The 22,530-nt window shown below is 46.9% G+C and overlaps 1 protein-coding gene across 1 annotated transcript in view; it reads left to right on the forward strand.

The window, feature by feature from the left end:
• The first annotated feature begins 20,287 nt into the window (after positions 1–20,287).
• The window catches only part of Kat2b (lysine acetyltransferase 2B), a 96,503-nt gene continuing 94,260 nt past the window's right edge, over positions 20,288–22,530 (forward strand). The window contains exon 1 of the mRNA XM_048355946.1: positions 20,288–20,664. Within this exon, the coding sequence (XP_048211903.1) occupies positions 20,368–20,664 (297 nt within the window). The 5' untranslated portion in view covers positions 20,288–20,367. The remainder of the gene's footprint in view (positions 20,665–22,530) is intronic.

Below are 22,530 nucleotides of genomic sequence, written 5' to 3' on the forward strand. Positions count from 1 at the left end.
ATACCAGTATACACGGTTTCCAATATACTCAGATAAGATTACAGAGATAGTGTAGGTACAACCACAGGAAGGTGATACAAGAACATCATCAATAATAGAAGCTACAGATATACATGGGACGTTGAAAGTAGTTACAACTGTGATATAACAATTGTCTCCATAACATGGTGTTCATTTCACTTAGCAATCTGATAGAAATCTTATGATTTCTAAAAGAATATTTTTAAATTTTATTGTTAGTATAAAGGTGATATACAAATGGATTGTAGTTACATAAGTCAGGTAAAGAATACATTTCTTGGGCTGGGAATGTGGCTTAATGGTAGAGTGCTTGCCTAGCATACATGGAGCCCTGGGTTTGATTCCTCAGTACCACATAAGCAGAAAAACTGGAAGTGGCACTGTGGTTCAAGTGGTAGAGTGCTAGCCCTGAGTAAAAGTAGCTCAGGGACAGTGCCCAGGCCCTGAATTCAAGCCCCATGACTAGGAAAAACAACAACAAAAACAAAGAGTATATTTTTTCTTTGGACAATGTCACTGCTTCCCTCACTCCTAGTTTTTCCCTCCCATCCCCATCCACAAGTTGGATCATTCATTTTTAAACTTAGTGTCTAGTGAGTACCACTATTGCATTTGTTCTCCCTTTGTCCCACCTGTGCTCCCCCTTAGCTTCCAATGATAAATGAACAAACAAGACAAAGAAAAGAAAACAGAAACAGCAGTCAAGAAAAAAACAAAAACCCTCTTGCTTCCATTGCCTGGAGGGGATGGATTTCTGGTTTAAATGTCTTCTCGAGGGCTGGGGATATAGCCTAGTGGCAAGAGTGCCTGCCTCGGATACACGAGGCCCTAGGTTCGATTCCCCAGCACCACATATACAGAAAACGGCCAGAAGTGGCGCTGTGGCTCAAGTGGCAGAGTGCTAGCCTTGAGCGGGAAGAAGCCAGGGACAGTGCTCAGGCCCTGAGTCCAAGGCCCAGGACTGGCCAAAAAAAAAAAAAAAAAAAAAAATGTCTTCTCGAAGCTCCTGTGTTGGAGGCTTCCCCAAGCCATGGGGCCATTGGGAAGGGGTGGGAATTTGTGAAATGAGGGCTGGTTGGGTCAGGCTGGTGGAGGCATGCTCTTGGAAGGTGTAGTCAGATCGCACCCTTTCTTCCTTGCCTCTGCTCCCCTGCAAAGCAAGGTAGGCAACTCTGCTGTACCACTTGCTTGGACACTATGTCTGCCTTGTCGTAAGTCTAGGGCAACAGGGCCAAAGGAAAATGGACTGAAACCTCAGAAGTCATGAGACAACTTTCTCAGGTCTTTTGTTGAAACAAAAATTAAATGATACAGGGTTTTGCTAAATAGCCCAGGCTAGCCTCAAGCTGGTCATCCTCTTGCCTTTACCTCCATAGTAGCTGTATCCTAGGATGTACCACTATGCCCCGTAACACCACTTGTTTCTGTAACAATAATTTTTAAGTTTTTGAGGCTGGGGCATGGCTCAAGTTGTAAAGCCCTTGCCTACCAAGTTGTTACAGGCCCTAAATTCCAATTTGAGTAATATCCCCCCCCACACACACACACGTTAGTGTTGAAAGGCCATTTGAAATAATTTCTGGGAGAGTGACTCAAGTGTTAGAGCACTAGCCTAGAAAGCAGGAGAGCCTAGGTTTCTGAATCCTTAGCATCACAAATTAACAAATTAATCAAATTTTATTTCTTATTAAAAAGAAAAAGGGAGCTGAGGGCACCAATGGATCACACCTGTAATCCTAGCTACTCAGGAGGCTGAGAGGTGAGGATGGGGCAGTCCAGGAAGAAATGTCTGTGAAACTCTTATCTCCAATTAACCACCAGAAACTGGAAGTAGCTCTGTGGCTCCAAGTTGTTGAGCTCAGGGATAACACCCAGGTCCTGAGTTCAAGCCCACAATGAAAAAAAAAGGTGGGGGCGGGGTGGAATATAAGCAAAGGGAATGGGTGGGTAGACTCAAAAATAATAAGGTATTTTTTCCCTTAACTTAGCATCCAAAAATAGATAAGAATAGGTAAGAGTCTGGATGAGTTCGTTCAATGTGGGTCAGAAAACCACCTGGTTACATTTTGCATATATTCATGTTACAAAGACTCTTCTGTAATTTTCTCCTTTGCTTTGTGAAAATAAGGTTAATATTATTTTCGGGGTGGTTCAGGTAGCTCTTCCTCGTTTTAAAAAAAATTACAACATAGTATATCATTGTAGTAATATATACAAAAACACAATTTCATGCCTTCTCGGTTGATCAATAGTCTATTAGTAGCATTTATTTGCCTTTTACAAACAATGTAGTTCTTTTTTTTTTTTTTTTTTGGCCAGTCCTGGGCCTTGGACTCAGGGCCTGAGCACTGTCCCTGGCTTCTTTCCGCTCAAGGCTAGCACTCTGCCACTTGAGCCACAGCACCGCTTCTGGCCGTTTTCTGTATATGTGGTGCTGGGGAAATCGAACCTAGGGCCTCGTGTATCCGAGGCAGGCACTCTTGCCACTAGGCTATATCCCCAGCCCAACAATGTAGTTCTTATACATGTACCCACAAGGTATATTCCCAGAAGAATTCCTTTGTGAGTGGCTTAGTATATTTTTAATTTTTCTATTTTATTCAACAATACTTCATTAAGGATATACTATGTGGGATATTACTTTCAGCACTGGGAATTTCATAAGGAAGAAAACAAGTTGCTTTCTGCAAGTAACACAGGTGATCCCTGGAGAAAAACCACTGAATTAGAATTAGAAATTTCTGGATGGGAGGAGTGGCTCAAGGGGTAGAGGTCTGCCTCCCAAGCACAAGGACCTGAGTTCAAACCCTTATACTACCCCCAAAGGGGGGGAGGAGGCCATACATACAACCTGAACAGACACTCTGTGAGAAGACTTACAGATTGCAAATGAGCATATGAACAGATGCTAACAGCATCTTTTAACATGCCATTGGAAAAATGCAAACAAAAACAACAGCATACCACTGTGTATCTACTAAAATCCTCAGTCCAAAACTGACACCACCAAATGCTGTTGAGTATATGAACTCCTATTCATTGCTGGTAAAACTGAAAATGGTAGAAGCCACTTGGACAGTTTCTTACAAAACTAAATCCAGTAAGCACTGCCCTGGGTGTTCACCCAAACAAGTTAGAAGCTGATGTTCACACAAAAACTTGCAAATAAATGTGTCCATCAACTTCGTTCATTGCAACCCAAACTCAGAAGCACCCAAGATGTCCTTTACAATGACAAAAATGGAAAGCACATGGACTTTGGCCAATAATAACGCGCCCATATTGTCAATTGGAACAAATACCAAGAGGTTAACAGGTGCAAGAGGCTAACAGAATGGGAAGGTGTGGGGGAGAGGAGAGTCAGGGAGTATTTGGGGAATCACTGGACTTTCTGCTCTGCTTTTCTGTCAACCTAAAACTCCCCCATCCCTGTCAGATAAAAGTTATTAGCTAAAGTAAGAATATATATGTGTGTAAGTAGAAAAGTTTAGAAGAAAGAATCTTTCTGGAAGTACTCCCAGTGGAATTCCCCCTAATTCTTATCTAAAAACAGATAGGGTCGGTGTGGTAAGGAACTAGAAAAACAGATTCCCATCTTGGGAAGGGTAAGGTGTGCAAGTGAGGCTCCTTTTTAAAAGAGGGTTGCATCAATTCATGACATCATATATTTGAGCTCCTACAGGAGTAGGCACTGCATGTAAATTCCACTGGCAGGTTCCTTGTTGAGGAGCCCGTGGGGGTGGGAGGGGGAGAGTAGGCACACAGATGCCCTTCCAGATGATAACATAATCGGGGCTTACCATGTGCCCAGCTTTCTCTAGCATTCTGCCCACACTGTCTCACACTCCCTCAACCGCTCCACCCTGATAACCCACTGTATAGATGAGGATGCCTCAGCTCTGAAAGCTGAGTTCACATGGTTGAAAGAAGTCACGGTGCTGGAAAACAAACCCAGGTGTATTGGCAAGTAAAACAGGTGACTTTTCTAGTTTGCTAGGGACCAAAGGGAAAAACAAAAACAAACCCAGAAAAACCTCAGCTGAGTGCTGGTATTCATGTCTATAGTTCTGGCTACTTAAGAGGCTGAAATTGAGGATCAAAGTTCAAAACCATCCTAGGCAGAAATGTTCATGAGACTCTTATCTCCAATTAACCACCAAAAATTTGGAATTAGACTTGTTAGCCTTGAGCTAAAAAGCTCAGGATAATACCCAGGCACTAGGACTCTCTCTCTCTCTCTCTCTCTCTCTCTCTCTCTCTCTCTCTCTCTCTCTTTCTCTCTCTCTTTCTCTCTTGTTTGGAAGAGGACAATCACTCATTCTTTCCACTTAGAAGTTGGTTTCACTTTATTTGAGACCTAAAATCTTCCAATACAATCACCAATGTATTAATCGCTTTATTTTTGCTCTTCTTTCCTTTCCTTTCTCTAGCTGGAATAAATGGCTTACTACACACCTGATGGCAGGACAATCAAATGGCTCAACAGAAAAGTGGCCAGAGTTAATCAGTTTTCAAAGCCAAAGTGTTCAGGAAGCAGTTGCTACATGGCTTAAAATTGTAGTCCAATTAGTTTCTTAGGTGGTCCATAACTCTTATCTTTTTTTTTTTTTTTTTGGCCAGTCCTGGGCCTTGGACTCAGGGCCTGAGCACTGTCCCTGGCTTCCTTTTTGCTCAAGGCTAGCACTCTGCCACCTGAGCCACAGCGCCCCTTCTGGCCATTTTCCATATATGTGGTGCTGGGGAATCGAACCGATTCCTTCATGTGTATAAGGCAAGCACTCTTGCCACTAGGCCATATTCCCAGCCTGCATAACTCTTATCTTAAAAGCCAAGGCAGTAGGCCCACCCTGTGGAGAAGAGAGTTATAGTGAGTGTTCCTTTAGAAGCAAGCCATCTCTTCAGGTATCCTGAAGATTATGCTACAGAATGTTACTGTTGTAGGCCTTTTGGCCCTGTGGCAGAGAAATGGAGTGGGTGGTTTGCTGACAGTGCTTATAAATACCCCAGTATTTATTTAAAGGCAGAGATGTGCCGAGAGAACACGCAGTGCATCAGAGGAAATAACACAGCTTAGCTCCATTCATTGCCTGGGCTGGGAACCAAGCTTGAGGGCTTGGAGTGTGATTCTGAGGAGCTGCCTCTGAGCCAGCTGCAGCTTGGTGCCTGTGGAAGTCACCTGCCCGCCTCTCAAAAGGGGAAGGAAGGAAGGAACAGGGAACAATGAAGCTCTTGTCAAAAGCCAAGTTTTCTGTTTGTTATTTTTTGTAAAACAAAACAAGTCTATTTTCTAGTCGTGTCATTCCTCTGCTTCAAACTTTCCAGTACTCTGGGCCACTTCTGATCTTTTGAGTGAAAGATCAACATCTCAATATGGCAGTAAGGCTTTGTGGGGCCCCGAATGAGCCTTCAGCCTCGTGTTTTATGCTGTCCCATCCTGTACATTACCCCCAGACACATTCACACACAGCATACTGCAGGTCTTGTGTAGGTAATTCCTTCCAGTCCCAAAGCTTTTCTCCCCCCTGGTACCTGGGAATTGTAGCTCACTCTTCATTTCTCACTTCCACGAAGTCTACCGTTAGCGTCATCAGAGAGATGTTTCCTGATCTTCCTGATGGAAATCCGTCCTCAGTGTCTCCACCTTTCAGCTGCGTGGATGTGGCCTTTGAATTTCTTAAGAGACCACTGTATGGTCATTGAAGCAGTGCCCACCTCTCCAGCCTGCACTGTTAGTCACTGTAACCCGAGTCAGCGAACAGACTTGTGGGATAATATGCCTACCATAGCGTAAATGGTCCATACACATTGATGGAGTAAGTGAATGGCAATGAAATACGTGTCTGGATAGCCAACTCATATATAATGAAGGGAGAAGGAAAGCCCGTCATGTTTCTCCCATTTTTAGCAGGGCCTTCATCTGGAAATCCAAGCTCAGAAGCTGGCTGCTGATGAAGTCAGGAGCCAGAAGACTAGGACAGAGGTTCCCCTGTCCCACATTTTACTTTTCACAGTTTCACCCACAGTCAACTGAGGTTTGAAAGCATTACAAGGATTTTTTTTTTTTTAGAAATAAAAACTCAGCTGGATGCCAGTGTTTTATGCCTGTAATCCAAGCTACTCAGCAGGCTGAGATCTGAGGATCATGGTTCAAAGCTAGCCAGCGCAGAAAAGTCCCCAGGACACTCTTATCTCTAACAAACTACTGAAAAAAAGCCAGAAGTGAAGAGTGGTAGCCCTGAGCACATAAAAGCTCAGGGATAGAGCCCAGGTCCTGAGTTCAAGCCCCACAAGCAACAGCAAGAAAAAGAGAAAGAAAGAGAGAGAAAGAGAGAGAGAGAGAGAGAGAGAGAGAGAGAGAGAGAGAGAGAGAGAGAGAGAAGAAAATATAGAAATAAAAATCCATAGCTTTTTTTTTTTTTTTTGGCAGTCCTGGGGCTTGGACTCAGGGCCTGAGCACTGTCCCTGGCTTCTTTTTGCTCAAGGCTAGCACTCTGCCACTTGAGCCACTGCGCCACTTCTGGCCATTTTCTGTATATGTGGTGCTGGGGAATCGAACCCAGGGCTTCATGTATATGAAGCAAACACTCTTGCCACTAGGCCATATCCCCAGCCCCAAAAACCCATAGCTTTAACAGGCACCTGTGGCTCATGTTTATAATTCTGGCTCCTCAGAAGGTTGAGATCTGAGACCCACAGTTTGACTCTCATATCCAATTAATCACCAAAAAATCCGTTAGTAGAGCTATGGCTCAAAGTGATAGAGTGCTAGCCTTGACCACAAAAACTTGAGGACAGTGCCCAGACCCTGAGTTCAATTACACACACACACACACACACACACACACACACACACACACACACACACACAGCACCTGTGGCTTACGCCTGTAATTCTAGCTACTCAGGAGGATGAGATCTGAGGATTGTGCTTCATCAAAGCTAGCCAGGGTAGGAAAGCCTATGACCTCCAATTAGACAGAAAGAAAGCCAAAAGTGGAGCTGTAGCTCAAGTGGTAGAAAGCTAGCCTTGAGCACAAAGGTCAGGGACAGTGCTCAGGCCCTGAGTTCAAGCCCTAGAACCGGAACCAAAAACACAAGCAAAAAAAAACTCATACCTTCAGATTGCTTGCTCTTTGGAGTAGCATATGAAATCTCACGATATCCTGCTCATCACACCTGTGGACATCACCAAGTAGCACCTCTGCTCTCTTCCTGATAACATCACAAGAAGAAAGGTGGTGCCCACCTGAAATCCTAGCACTTGAGTGGGTGAGACCAGAAGATCATGAGTTCAAGGCCAGTCTGGGCTATATAGCAAGACACTATCTCAAGGAAATGAAGAAAAAAGAGCTGTGCTAATTGGTAGCCACTAGACAAATCTCCTATAGAAATTTAAACTAGTTAAAATTAAATGAAATCTCACCTTATGGCTAAACCATATTTCACAATCTCAATGACCAGCAGCCACATGGAAGTGTAGAGAGTCTACGCACGCCCGTGGTCACAGAAGCCTCTATGAAACTGCTGCCCTCTGATGAAAATACCCTCTTCTGCAAAGAACAAAGGATTCTTACGGGCTGGGAACATGGCCTAGTAGTAGAGTGCTTGCCTCGCGTACATGGAGCCCTGGGTTCAATTCCTTAGCACCACATATACAGAAAAAGCCAGAAGTGGTACTGGGCTCAAGTGGTAGAGTGCTAGCCTTGACAAAAAAGAAGCTAGGGACAGTGCTCAGCCCTGAGTTTAAGCGCCAAGACTGGCAAAAAAGAAAAAAAAAGGATTCTCCACAGGGTCATAGGACAGTCTACTTTCCCTTTTGCTTTTTACTCAAGATTGAGACTTTTACATTGCTGTGACGAAACTTGAGAGAAAGAGTTTAAAGGACGAAGGAAGGCAGGGATGGATCACACCTGTAATCCAAGCTACTCAGGAGGAGATGGGAGGATTGAGGTTTGAAGTCATCCCAGGCAGACAAATCCTTGAGACTCATCTCCAGTTAACCACCAAAGAGCTGAAAGTGTAGGTGTGGCTCATGTGGTAGAGCACTAGACTTGAACATAAAGTCCGAGGCCCTGAGTTCAAGACCCAGTACTGGCAAGCAGTCATATACACACACACAAGCTCACACACGCACACACACAGAGAAAAGGAATCCATTTTTCATGGTGTCAGAGGTTTCTGTCCATGGTTGGCTTGCCCCACTGATGGTGAGGCAGCACATCATGGTAGGGAGGACATGACCCATGCAGAGCCTGCTACTCACTTCATGACAGCCTGGAAACTGACAGACAGAGTTGTAACCCATGTTCTTGCCCTTAGCTGTCTCCCAGGAGATGGTTACCATGATATTTGTCAGCTAAAAGTTAAAAGTGTCAAGAGTAGGAATAATTTGTGTGCAAACTGTTTAACTTTTCTGATAAAGATTCCCCCCCCCGCCTCCTGCTAAGAACTGATAGCCTATTTGTGTGTGTGTGCATGTCCGCGCATGCATGTATGTGTGCATGTGTATGTGTGTGTATACATGTGTGTTTTCCAATCTTGGGCTTGAACCTAGGGCCTGGGAGCTATCTCTGAGCTTTTTGTTTTTGCTCAAAGCTAGCACTCTACCAGTTGAGCCACAACTCCACTTCTGGCCTTTTGGCAGTTAATTGGAGATGAGAGTCTTAAGAACTTTTCATGCCCAGGATGACTGAGAACCATGATCCTAAGATCTCAGCTTTCTGAGTAGCTCAGATTTACAGACATCATCTGCTGGTGCTCAGCACACTGATAGTCTATATCCATATTCATTGCCACACTATTCACAACAGTTAAATTATGGAAACAGCCCAGATACCCTAAAATAGATGAGTGGATCAAAAAATGTACCTATATACATTGGAACTTTATACAACCATTAAAAGAATAATATTATGTCATTTTCAGGGAAATGGAAGGTCCTAAAACAAACCTTGTTAAGTGAGGTAAGCCAAGCTCAGAGAGACAAACAGTGAATGTTTTCTCTCATATATGGAAGCTAGAAACAAAACACACCGGGATGTGACAAATTATATAGTACTCTAGGCATTCACACCCAGAGAAACCAAAGGAGGATACTCTTAGGAGAGGAACAGAAAGTCACAATGCCTATGTACTTCTGATCATATGAAATAATATTTATGGAAATGAACTCCAGAGGCTGGGAATGTGGCTTAGTGGTAGAGTGCTTGTCTAGCCTGTAGGAAGACCTGAGCTGGATTCCTCAGTACAACATAAACAGAAAAAGCCAGAAATGGCACTGTGGCTCAAGTGGCTCAAGAGCAAAAGATCAGGGACAGTGCCCAGGCCCTGAGTTTAAGCCCCAAGATTGGCAAAAAAAAAAAAAAAAAAAAATTAATTCCAGAAAATGGAACAAGAGTTCCCCGCCCCCCTTGGTTGTTGTTTTTGTTTTCTTTTTGTTTTGTTTTGTTTTGTTTTTTTGCCAGTCCTGGGCCTTGGACTCAGGGCCTGAGCACTGTCCCTGGCTTCCTTTTGCTCAAGGCTAGCACTCTGCCACTTGAGCCACAGTGCCACTTCTGGCCATTTTCTGTATATGTGGTGCTGGGGAATCGAACCCAGGGCCTCATGTATACGAGGCAAGGACTCTTGCCACTAGGCCATATCCCTAGCCCCTTTTTGTTTTCTTTTTGTCTTATTTGTATATCTTTCTTTGGGAGAGTAAGGGAAGACACAGAAATTGAGAGACAAAGGGTGAACAAATGCAGCATTAGTACTCAGTAGACACTATGTGTAAAATACGTGTAAGATGAACTATACAACTTGTGGGTGGGGATGGGAGGGACAAAGTGGGGAAGAGTGAAGGAAGGAGTGACACTATTCAAAAAAGAAACGTACTCAATACCTGACTCATGTCATTGTAACCTCCCTGTCTATCACCTTCATAACAACAATTAAAATATTTACAAAAAACAATTTGTGGGGCTGGAAATATGGCCTAGTGGTAAAGTGCTCGTCTTGTATACATGAAGCCCTGGGTTTGATTCCTCAGCACCACATATATAGAAAAAGGCCAGAAGTGGAGCTGTGGCTCAAGAGGTAGAGTACTAGCCTTGAGCAAAAAGAAGCCAGGGACAGTGCTCAGGCCCTAAGTCCATGCCCCAGGACTGGCAACAAAAACAAAAACAAAAAACAAAAAACAAAGAACAACTTGTGCTAGGAAGGACAATAAATCGATATTGAATGTAAAAGAAAGAAATCACCCTAGGTGGGGAGGAGGAGAGTCATCACAGCACAGAGCACATGGTAAATACCCCCCAAACTGTTCTTATTTTATTATTGGTCCGTGCTATAACAAAATTTACTTTCTCAGAAGTCACCTCAGAAATCAGCTTCCAGCTGTGAAAACATTCCAGGTATGTGCTTGAAGATGTGTAGATGTGGCTGGCAGGGCTAATTTCCCTGAAGCTTTCATTTGGGTTTTCTGAGAGCTGGCAAACCCATCAGTAAGTCCTGTTGTCAGGAAGTTAAATTCTGACTTGGCCACATCTGCATTTCTGAGTATCTATGACTTCTTACTAGGCCTAGAATTGCCTGGTTAATATCCCAAGTCCAGATCCATATTATGGAATATTGTTTATCTTAAACAATTGGACTTGTAAGTTTTTCGCTTTTGCTTCATCTATGTCCTTTAGTGTCTCCTGTCAATTTTGCTGGCTCTGTTGTTTCTCACATTCTAGATGTTTCCATAAGGCTGCCAGATTCCAAACAGGGTGTGTATGTTTGTATTTGGAAGGTGGTAGATGGGAAGCGAAGGAAGAAGGGAAGTAATGTCTAAGTTGATGTGAAATTAAAACCAAGGGACAGAAGATAGGAATGGCAGAAGGGAACTGCAAGCATTTACTTAGCACATATCTTTTCCAAACCTCGCTCTAAGCACTTATTATTTCATGTGCTGTTGTTGAGATCGAGTTTCCCTTTGTGGGTCAGGCTGGTTTCAAATCCACAGACTCAAGTGATCCTCCCATCTCAGGCTCCTGGGTGGCTGGGATTACACGAGTGCTCCACCATTCCTGAAATGTTTTCCTTGAAGAGGTTATCTTCTTCTTTCTATTTATTTATTTGTTTATTTATTTATTTTGGCCAGTCCTGGGGCTTGAACTCAGGGCCTGAGCACTGTCCCTGGCTTCTTTTTGCGCAAGGCTAGCACTCTGCCACTCGAGCCACAGCACCACTTCTGGCTGTTTTCTGTATATGTGGTGCTGGGGAATTGAACCCAGGGCTTCATGTATGTGAGCCAAGCACTCTTGCCACTAGGCCATATTCCCCAGCCCCTTCTTTTTGTTTTTGAATTCAAAGTAATCATGTACACGGTTAAACTGCTACTACATGTGAATGGTTTAAAATGTGACTGTAGGTGGGACAGCATATATTTATAATCCTGGCTGTGAGGAAGGCTCAGGCAGGAGGATCATGAGTGTGAGGCCAATGTAGGCTACCTAGTAAGACTGTGTCTTAACAAAAATATACACGCACGCACACACACATACACAAACTCATGTGACTGTAAAGAATAAAAATTTGAATATATTTTATTCCTCAAAATGTAACAGTTAATGGAATGCAGTACTCATTAAAATCCCAGCGTCAGCTGGGCGCTGCTGGCTCACTCTTGTACTCCTAGCTACACTGGAGGCTGAGATCTGAAGATCACGGTTTGAAGCCAGGCTGGGTAGATAAAGTCTGTGAGACTCTTGCCTTCACTGAAGACAAAAAAAAAAAAAAAGGCCAGAAGTGGATCTGTGGCTCAAGTGGTAGAGCTCTAGCCTTGAGCAAAAGAAGCTCAGGGGGCTGGGAATGTGGCTTAGCGGCAGAGAGCTTCCTTAGCATGCGTGAAGCCCTAGGTTCAATTCCTCAGTACCATATAAACACAACAAAATCAGAAGTGGCACTGTGGCTCAAGTGGTAGAGTGCTAGCCCTGAGCAAAAGAAGCTCAGGGACAGTGCTCAGGCCTTGAGTTCAAGCCCCGAGATTGGCAAAAAAAGAAAGAAGAAGAAAGGAGGAGGAGGAGGAGGAGGAGAAGGAGGAGGAAGAAGAACTTTATACTACCAAGCTATAGTTACAAAAATAACATGATACTGATCCCCTCCCCTCCACAAAACAGATACAAATACCAATAAAACAGAATAAAAGACGTACAAACATCTAAGTGTGTGTGTGTGTGTGTGTGTGTGTGTGTGTGTGTGTGTGTGTCTTGGGGCTTGAACTCAGGGCCTGGGCACTGTCCCTAAACTTTTTTTTTTTTAATTTTTCCAGTCCTGGGGCTTGGACTCAGGGCCTGTCCTTGGCTTCCTTTTTGCTCAAAGCTAGCACTCTATCTCGAGCAACAGCAGCACTTCCGGCTTTTGCTGTTTATGTGGTGCTGAGGAATCAAACCCAGGGCTTCATGCATGCTAGGCAAGCACTCTATCACTAAGCCACCCTAGCCTCTCTTTTGGTAGTTAATTGGAGATAAAAGTCTCAGGAACTTTTCTTACTGGGTTAGCTTAGAACCTTGTCTCACATTTCAGTCTCCTGGGTAGTTAGAATTATAGGAGTGATCTATTTGCCTAAGCAAATGGAAATCTCAGATTCCAGTACAAGAAGGAAAGAAAGAGAGAAAGAGAAAGAGAGAAAGAATGAGGAGAGAAAGAGAGATGAAGAAAGAAAGAGGAAAAAGAAAAAGAGAGAAAGCAGGAGGAAGGAAGAGAAGGAGGAGGACGACGAGGAGGAAGGAAGGAAGGAAGGAAGGAAGGAAGGAAGGAAGGAAGGAAGGAAGGAAGAAAGGAAGGAAGGAAGGAAGGAAGAAAGGAAGGAAGGAAGGAGGGAGAAGGAGGAGGAAGGAGAAGAAGAAGAGGATGAAGAAGAAGCAGAAGCAGCCACATAGGGAGCCTATCTGTGTGGAAAAAGTGTTATCTGTCTTCTAAAATATTCAAAAGGAGCTATCAACACTTCAAAATGAAATAGCACAATGAAATTATAGTCATTCTGTATTAAACTTTTAGTCACAGATGTTTTAAATAAAACTGTCCTTTTTATTGGCTTTTTAGAAAATGCAAATGGTCTTCCTAAATCTTAACATACTTTGGTCTTTGCATTCAATGTTTTCCTGTCTTTGACAATGAAAAAAACTCTACAGCCCTGCTTTCCTAGGTAATGTTTCCATCCCTGTGCCTATCCATTTGAGGGTAAAGTGAATCAGTGTTACAAAATGTTCTTCCACCGCTGCAGTATTACTGAACACTGCTCATTTATGAGGATCTTCAAAACCATGAATTGGAGCACAAAGACAAGCAAGTCAGGGCTGTTTGGCACTCTGAGGAAACAATACTTTGTTATGCAAGAATCTCTTGCATTCATGCTAAGAAGGAAGATTTGACAAGTTAATTAATTTGTCTTTTCTCTTACCTAAGCACTTCTGCCACTCAAACCCTTTTTGTACTCCAAAGCGGGGGCTCTGGCGCTGAGCATGCAGCATTTCAGCGTGGGCGCCTTTGTTTTGAGGATCTGGGGCAGGGGAAGTGCAGAGTGTGGAGTCTGAAGATGGTTAGGTGGAAGGGAGAATGTCTAGGTTTGCAGACTTGTCCTGACTACGACTCATACCAAGTGACAGACACCCCCCACATTTACCTCCTTTTTGAGTGTTTATGACATAAGGAACTTTTTAAATGTTGGTCCCAGATGGGGAGACCGCTTGCCTGAGCCCCAGGGATTTAGTGCTCTAAAAGCTAATTTAGAGTTGGGGACTAGCTCATTCAGTGGTGGAGTGCTTGTCTAGCACGCTTGAGGTCCCCACCTCAGAGCTAAGGATTGTAAAACAAGACAGCCAATACACAAAACGAATCAAACACCATATAGTAAGTAGTTAATGGGATGCAAAAAAAAAATTCTTGGAAATTAGTACTGTATTTTTAAGGGATAGGGTTTTTGCTAGGAATAGTGGTTCATATCTATAATCCCAGTACCTAGCGCATTGAGGCAAGAGGATCATGAACTGAAGTCCAGCCTAGGCTACATAGCAAGGATTCTTACTAAAAAAAACTAAAAAAAGTATGTGTGTCATAAAAATGTAGATTAAAACCTGGATACCAATGGCTCACTCCTGTAATCCTACTCAGGAAGCTGAGATCTGAGGATTGTGGTCACAGCCAACTGGGACAAGAAAGACAATGAGATACTTATCAAAGATTAACCACGGGGCTGGAAATAGGGCCTAGTGGTAGAGTGCTTGCCTTGTATACATGAAGCCCTAGGTTCAATTCCTCAGCACCACATAAGTGGAAAAAGCCACAAGTGGTGCTATGGCTCAAGTGGTAGAGTACTGCCTTGAGCACAAAGAGGCCAGGGACAGTGCTCAGGCCTTGAGTTCAAGTTCCATAACTGGAAAAACAAAGCAAAACAAAAAACTGTGGTTTATCTAAAATAAACCACAAGGCTGAGCGCTGGTGCCTCATGCCTGTAATCCTAGCCACTCATGAGGCTGAGATCTGAGGATCATGGTTCAAAGCCAGCCTGGGCAGAAAAGCCCATGAAACTCTTATCTCCAATTACCCACCAAGTGGTAGAATGCAGCCAAACAACCAAGCCAAGCCCAAGTTCAAACCCTGAAACCCATAAACAAACAATATATACATGTATAGATGTATATAAATCTATCTATGCAGAAGAGTGTGGGTTCCTCTGAGTATTGTGCTCTGAGTTCAAACTCCAGTAGCACCAAAATAAAATAATAACTATGGTTTGGTAAGTAGCTATTTGATTTTCTTTTTCTTGCCAGTCCTGGGCCTTGGACTCAGGGCCTGAGCATTGTCCCTGGCTTCTCTTTGCTCAAGGCTAGCACTCTGCCACTTGAGCCACAGTGCCACTTCTGGCCGTTTTCTGTATATGTGGTGCTGGGGAATCGAACCCAGGGCTTCATGTATACGAGGCAAGGACTCTTGCCACTAGGCCATATTCCCAGCCCAGTTATTTGATTTTCAACTCTTTAAGACAAAAAAGATTATAAAGTCCATGAGAGTCTTGTCTCTAATTAACTATCACAAAGCCAGAAGTGGAGATGTGGCTCAAGTGGTAGAGTGCTAGCATTGAACAACAACAACAAAAAAAGCTCAAGGGCTGAAACTTTGATTTTAGATCTAAAGGATCCCAATAGCAGTACATTCAGCTAACCAGGAATAAAGATTAATTAAATCAATTTTACAAGTTGACTCTAAACTAGAAAAAAACAAAAGGCTTGGAGAAAGATACTCCCCCCCCCAAAAAAAAAAACTTTCAAAAACATGTACCTAAGTGGTTTTTTTTTTATACAGTTAGAGAATTAGGCACTCTTAGGTTTAGTCTAAACAAATACCTGGCACTACCAAGAATAAAATTCATGGCTGGGCATAGGTAGCTCATACCTGTAATCCTAACTGCTCAGGAGGCTAAGATCTGAAGTTGGAGGTTTGAAACCAACACCCCACCCCACCCTGCAGGAAAATTCTTGTGACTCGAATCTTCAATTAACTACCCTATAAAAGACAGAAAGGGAGCTGTGGCTCAAGTGGTAGAACATGAACCTTGAGCAAAAAAAACTCAGGGACAGCACCCAAGCTCTGAGTTCAAGCCCCAGGAATGGCAAAAAACACACACACACACCACTACCACCACCAACAACAACAACAACAAACCAGTCAAGAGAGGAATTACCAATAGCAAGGATGGAAGATATAGAAATTGGGAGAAACCCAACCTTATGGTTCTAAACCATCTTTATTTAGATTTTTCAGAACATCTGATGATCTTTGTGAGGCCTTTCCTTAGTCTTTAATCCAAATACAGTCGCTATGAGTTTTAACTTGGCAGAAAAGTAAAAAGTCTGTCTAAAAAGAACAACTGTGCCTCAGTTCCCAGCTACTGGATCAGAAGATGGATTCAAGGGGTCCCTGGGCGACAAACCAGTTCCAGACCATAGAGTTCTCTCCCTCCCATCTCAAAACAAAACAAAACATTCAAACAGTACAGAAACATTCCTGTAGAGGAAAAGCAGACATCTTCCTTGCACCTAGGAACTTGCTGAAAGTTGCTTGTGGATTGTTCTAGTCTAGGTTCATACATGAAAACACAGAAGCTGACTCCAGGAAATGTTCCATAAAAGAAAAAGGAGACTTCCAATACGAATGTCAAGACCCTGCTCTTCCTCTGTTCCTCCATTCCTTCCCTAAAGATACCCTTTGTGTCCCTTAGCCCTTAGTAGAAGGGTTGAGCCCTTCTACCTTGTCAAGACTGCTAACCTCAATTGGGTTTGGAGGGATGAGAGAAAATGATGACAGGGGTAATGCTGATCAAGATGTATTGTACTTATATAAATGACTGTTGAATGGCAGCTCCTTTGTATAACTACTTAAAGATAATAAAAACATAACCCCTGATCTAATTCCTTTCTACCAAGTCTCCTGGGCTGAACATTGACCTTGGTCCAGCCAGCAGCCTGGACCTTTAATTCCTGTTAGCAGACGGCAGGTTCTCCAAGCTCTTGTGATTTTCCAAATGTGGCTTTTTGCCTCAATAAAGTAGTAGATACTTTGGAAAGCACATTATTGCCTTTGATCTTCTTGGCACTCTGTGTGTGTGTTTGTGTGTGTGCAAGTGTGCACGTATGTGCATGCATGTTCAGTGTGTACTCCATCCAGTATTGGGGCTTGAACTCAGGGCCTGAGTGCTATCCCTTACCTTTTTCGGCTCCAGGCTGAAGCTCTACTATTTGAGCCACACCTCCACTTTTAGCATTTTTTTTTTTGGTGGTTAATTGGAGATAGGAGTCATATAGACTTTACTTCCTGGGATGGCTTAGAATCATGATCCTCAGATCTCAGCTGCCTGAGTAGACAGGATTATAGGTGTGAGCCACCAATGCCCAGCTTAGTACTCACTTTTGAGTGCCAAGGAAGTGCATGCTCACTGCAGCCTGATGGTGAAGAACCTAAACATCCTTTGCCCTTGAAAATTCCCTGCCTGGAGCTCCTAACACACTTTGAAGAGGCCTTGAAATTGCAAGCCTCCACTGCAGGCAATCTGTCATCTGGGTGCTCCGAGCAGGTAAATAATGAAAAATAATGTTCAGTGGATGTCACAAGTCATTCTCCGTTCAGACAGTGATGATTTCAGGGAGGATTAAAAATGAGGCTGGCTACTTCTGGCTGAAAGCATCCTGGAAACAGCCTGTTTCTTAAACTCTGAGGGGAGATGATGAGTGGATTGATATTAAATCCAAGTCCTCAATATTTTGATACAGAAAATTTGAAATATATTGAAAAGTGGAAGGAGTCATATGGCATGAGATAGAGGTGTAGCTCAAGTGGTAGAGTGCTGACCACGCAAGGTCAACCCTCAGTACCATTTATGCATGTGTACACACACACACACACACACACACACACACGGACCCACTACCTGGATTCTACCATTGCATCACTTTATACTCACTTTATCACATTTCTGTCTGTCTACTTGTCCACACACAGACCATCCAGCGTATGTACTCTCTGAAGTATCTCAAGCACATAGTGTGAAGACATTGCACTCCTAAGGTTTCAGCATGGAAACTAGATCTCTATTTTTTTAAATGATTTTTCTTTATTTCATTTTTTTTGCCAGTCCTGAGGCTTGAACTCAGGGCCTGAGCACTGTCCCTGGCTTCCTTTTGCTCAAGGCTACCACTCTACTACTTGAGCCACAATGCCACTTGTGGCTTTTTCTATATATGCAGTGCTGAGTAATTGAACCCAGGGCTTCATGTATATGAGGCAAGCACTTTACCATTAGGCCATATTCCCAGCCCCTTTATTTCATTCATTTTTGTATCTTGGCACTGGGGCTTGAGCTCACAGCTGTACACTTTGGCTTAGCTTTTTATTCAAGACTGGTACTCTACCACTTTGGGCTCCATTTTGGGCTTTTTAGTGGTTATTTCAAGATAAGAATTTCTTGGATTTGTCTGCCAGGGCTAGCTTTGAACCAGGATCTGAACTCTCATTTTTTCGAGTAGGTAGGATTACAGGAATGAGACACTGACACACCACACTTAGAGGGACATTTATATCCAGTGAAATGCACACATCTCAACTGGACCAACAGATTTGCAAATCTCTGTGAATTAATAATCAGGGCACCAGTGACTCATGCGTGTACTCCTAGCAACTCAGGGGGCTGAGATCTGAGAACTAAGGTTTGCAGGCAGCCCAGGAAAGAAAGACCATCCGACTATTATTTCCAATTAACCACCAACCAAAAAGCGCAGAAGTGCAGCTATGGCTCAACTGGTAGAGGCACTAGCCTTGTGCACAAAAGCTCAAGGATAGTGCCCAGGCCCATAGTTCAAGCCCCAGGACTGGTAACAAAACAAATAAACAAAACCCATTAACATCACAGTGTAAGAAGTTTGATCACATGAACCATGCCGCTGAGAATCTTAGCCCTTTTAATGGGAACACTACATTTTTTTTTTAAAGAAAAGGAAAGCAAGGTCTGCAAAACCAACTCAGTAAGAGCTGAGAGAGGTACCAATAGTTAAGTCCAGGAAGGAAACAAGATATTAAATGTCCAGATGCAATTGGATAAGACACTGCCATTTCGGAGCTTCGGGCTGGGCTCAAGTTGGGAGAGAACATTTCCTTTTGCCCTGCCTAATAATCACAATACTACTTAGATCCACAAACTTTCCAGTATCTTTTACCTATCACTCTGTACTAGAAATCTAAAGGCCATAGAAAATGGGGAGGGGGATGGAGAAAATTAACTGCAGTGAATGGGATGGGAAGAGGAAAAGTACAACCCTCCAGGCATTTCTCACTGGGGCTGGACTCTCAGGCATGCGCAGAACCGAGTCGTAAGTGCACTTAGACCCGGAGTCGATCCAGCCACCCTCGCTCCGCCAGGGGCCCCCGAGAGCGCGGTGCCGCCGGGCTGGCAACCTGCTCCACCCCACCCCAGTGGGGTACGCTTTTCAAAAGCATAACCGAAAAGGCGTGCCCCAGGGTCCTAAACCCCACCCTCGCCTGTCCGCGGCCACCATGAAAACCAAGTTCTCCACTGTCTCGACAGCAGTCACCGTCGCGCAGCTTTCCGTGGCGAACTTTGAGAAACCAAAACCAAAATGCATTCTCCCGGGTGCTGGCCAGCACCCCAGTCCACCCGCCGGGGGTACGGTGCAGGCGGGTGGGATCGGTCTCCAAGACGATGGAAACATCGCGGAGAAGCGCACAGCCATCGATTTTAATCCTACCCACCGGAAACAAACGCTGCCAACAAACTTGCACCCGAACTTTCCCCCACTACACCGTGATGGCAGTTGTTTTTTGGCTTTATTTTAATTGTTAAAGACAACCGTGGTTTTTAGCCACACAGGACGAACAAATACATATATGATCTTTTCCTCCCTCTTCGGCCAGACTCGATCCAAAAGTGTAGGGGGGAAGAAAGCGTGCTTCATTTTAAAAGGAAAAAAAAAAAGTTTGGCCGGACAGCCCGCCAACAGAGCAATGCAGAGCACCTCCTCTGTATTTGGGGGAAGGAACAACAAAGAAAAGGATTAGCACGGACGGGTACTTTTCAAAAATATTTTCTTTTCCCTCTGGCTCCCGCTAGGGTGGAGGAAGTCACCTCCCCGCGCCGAGCGAGCGAGGGTGGGACCGACGACGGGGAGGTCCCCCCGCCCCCCTCAGCTCTCCATCCAGGGCCGCCCGAGGGGTGGGGACGGAGGGCGGGGGACGACCAGCAGGTGCCTGGGCTCCGGCCCCCGTCCGCGCCCTCCCTTCCCCTCGCACCCACACCCCGAAGCCGGCCTCGCCCCCTGGCGGGCGCGCGCTCCGTGCAGAGCGCCGGGGTGCGGGGCGCCCACCTCGCGGGCAGCGCGCAGGCCGTGGGGGTGGGGGCTCCCGGGGCGGCACGCCCCGCCAGGCTGCCGCCGGGACCCCCAATCCGCCACCCCGAGGAGCATGTCCGCGGCCGGGGCGCGGAGCGGAGCCCCGGGGAGCCAAGCCCGGGGAGGGCGTGTGCGGCGGCCGCGGAGCCGCTAGTCCCCTCCCTCCTCCGGGAGCAGCTGCGGCCGCCGCCACCGTCAGCGCGCGGGCCGGGCCGGGCGGGAGCGAAGCCGGGCGCGCGGGGCGGGCGCGGGGCGGGCGCGCGGCGGGCGGGGCGGGCGCGCGGGGCGGGGGGTGGGCGCGGCGCGGCGCGGGAGGGCGTGGGGGGAGGGTCTCGCCCTCCCGATCACCGGGCGCCCGCAGGGAGACCCTGGCGGCGGCCGCCGCGGCGGCGCCTGACACTCGGCGCCTCCCGCCGTGCTCCGGGGCGGCATGTCCGAGGCTGGCGGGGCCGGGCCGGGCGGCTGCGGGGCAGGGATCGGGCCCGCGGCGCTGCCCCCTCCGCCCGCCGCGTTGCCCCCCGCGCCCCCGCAGGGCTCTCCGTGTGCCGCCGCCGCCGCCGCCGGGGGCTCGGGCGCCTGCGGTCCGGCGACTGCCGTGGCTGCGGCGGGCACGGCCGAGGGGCCGGGAGGTGGCGGCTCGGCCCGGATCGCCGTGAAGAAGGCTCAACTGCGCTCGGCGCCGCGGGCCAAGAAACTGGAGAAACTCGGAGTGTACTCTGCCTGCAAGGTAGGTCCGCGCCCGGCCCCGCCGCCGGGAGCCGGGACCCCGCCAGGGACCCCCGCCCCCTCCCTCCTTCCCTCCTCCCTTTGCGCCCCCTCCTGCCCTCCCCACCCCCCGCCTCCGCCGCGCGCCTCCCGCCTGGGGCCGCTGCACCGCGGAAGTGCCGCCGTCGCCCGCGCGCAATGAGCTCCTTGGCGCACGAGAGTCCTGTCCGGGTGGAGAAGGGGGTCGCGGGGACTCGGGGGCCTCTGTTCCCTCCGTTCTCGCTTTGTAAGGAAACTGCCTCGGGCGTCCCAGCTCCCGGGCTACCCCTGGGGCTTTGTGGCTCCGTAGGAGCTCTCCCATGCCACTTTCTCGCCGGTGGAAACTGCACGGGGCGGGCGCATCCACCGGGGCTGCGGGGAGGAGGGAAGAGACATCTTTTTGGAGGTGTGGGGGCTCCACAGTTTGCGATCGACAGGCTCTCGTGCCCCACCGGGTGGAGCTGGGTTTAAGACGGGAGGGCGGCGCATCGTCCTGGACTTGTGGCACTTGGCGAAGCGAAGGGGAGGAGCGGGCGGGGCGGGTCAACCCGGTGGGCTCGGCCCGGCCCGGGGCGGGGGTTCCCGTGGCGCCGGGCACCCGCAGCCTGCGGTCACGACTCTGACATTGTGATGTTAGTACTTGTTTAGTTAAAGCGTGGTCCCGGCAGCCCGGAGGTGTCCCCGGTATCTGGCTAGATGACAGCCCTGCGCGGGGAGCTCGACCTCTGGGGCGGAGGACACGGTGCTGCCCTCCTCGGCCCGTGCCAGCGCCCGCCCTCCCTCGGCTGCAGATCCAGATGTGGGAGCTGCGCTCCCGACCTGGGAGGGTTGCCCGGGGCCGCCGGGCTGGCCGGCCTTGCGCTGTCAGCAGAGGCTTTGTTTTGACAGGGTGACAGCTGAGGGGGGCGGGGACTTGGCCCTGTCAGCTCCTGCGGCCTGTGGCTGAGCCCGGGAAGACACACGCGCGCGCACACGCGCACACACACGCACACACACCCCTCCCGTGGGTTCATCCTGCCGGCCACAAACCGGGTCAAGTTCCCAGGTTCCAGATTACCACACGGGGCTGCCCTGTGGGAAGGTCTCTCACTGCCTGAGCTGGCTTTAGTACTGACTGGAGCTTTTCCCAGCCGAGCTAAGCCCCAGCCTCCCACCCCGCCACCCCACCCCCTTTGTTTAGTTGAAGCAAGCACCTACTGAGTGCTCTATGCTTGTCTATAGATACTGTGGAAAGAGACAAGCTCTTAGTTCTGGCCTTCCCTAACTTCTTGCTCCAGGGTGACCCGGGGGTGGGGTTGGGTTGCTGCTTGAACTACTGTGGTGAGGCTAAAATGTGCATTTTGAAGGAGTTCTCAAGCATTGCAGGGTTCCTTCATTTAGAGACCCCCAGTTGTAAGGCCCTGGTTCAGACCTGAACTGTAGAGTATTTGTCCCTTTTTATTGTAATGCATGTTGCATGTGTTTGTATGTTTGTGAGTGTGTTTGCTGATGTTACACCTGAACTTAAAGCTCAGGAACTGCCTTTTTTTTTTTTTTTTGCCAGTCCTGGGGCTTGAATTCAGAGCCTGGGCACCATCTGAGAGCTGCTTTTGCTCAAGGCTAGCACTCTACCACTTGAGCCACAGCACCACTTATGGCTTTTTTGGTTTATGTAGTACTGAGGAAGTGAACCCAGGGCTTCATGCTTGCTAGGCAAGCACTCTACCACTTCTCTGCCACATTCCCAGTCTGGGAATTGTCTTTTGAGTTTTTATTTTTTTAACCCTCTTCAGCCACAGCTCCAATTTTGGTTTTCTGCTGGTTAATTGGAGGTAAGAGCCTCCAATTAACTGGGCCTTCCTGCCCCAGT

This window comes from Perognathus longimembris, chromosome 10 (genome assembly GCF_023159225.1).
Source record: "Perognathus longimembris pacificus isolate PPM17 chromosome 10, ASM2315922v1, whole genome shotgun sequence".
Classification (NCBI taxonomy): Eukaryota; Metazoa; Chordata; class Mammalia; order Rodentia; family Heteromyidae; genus Perognathus; species Perognathus longimembris.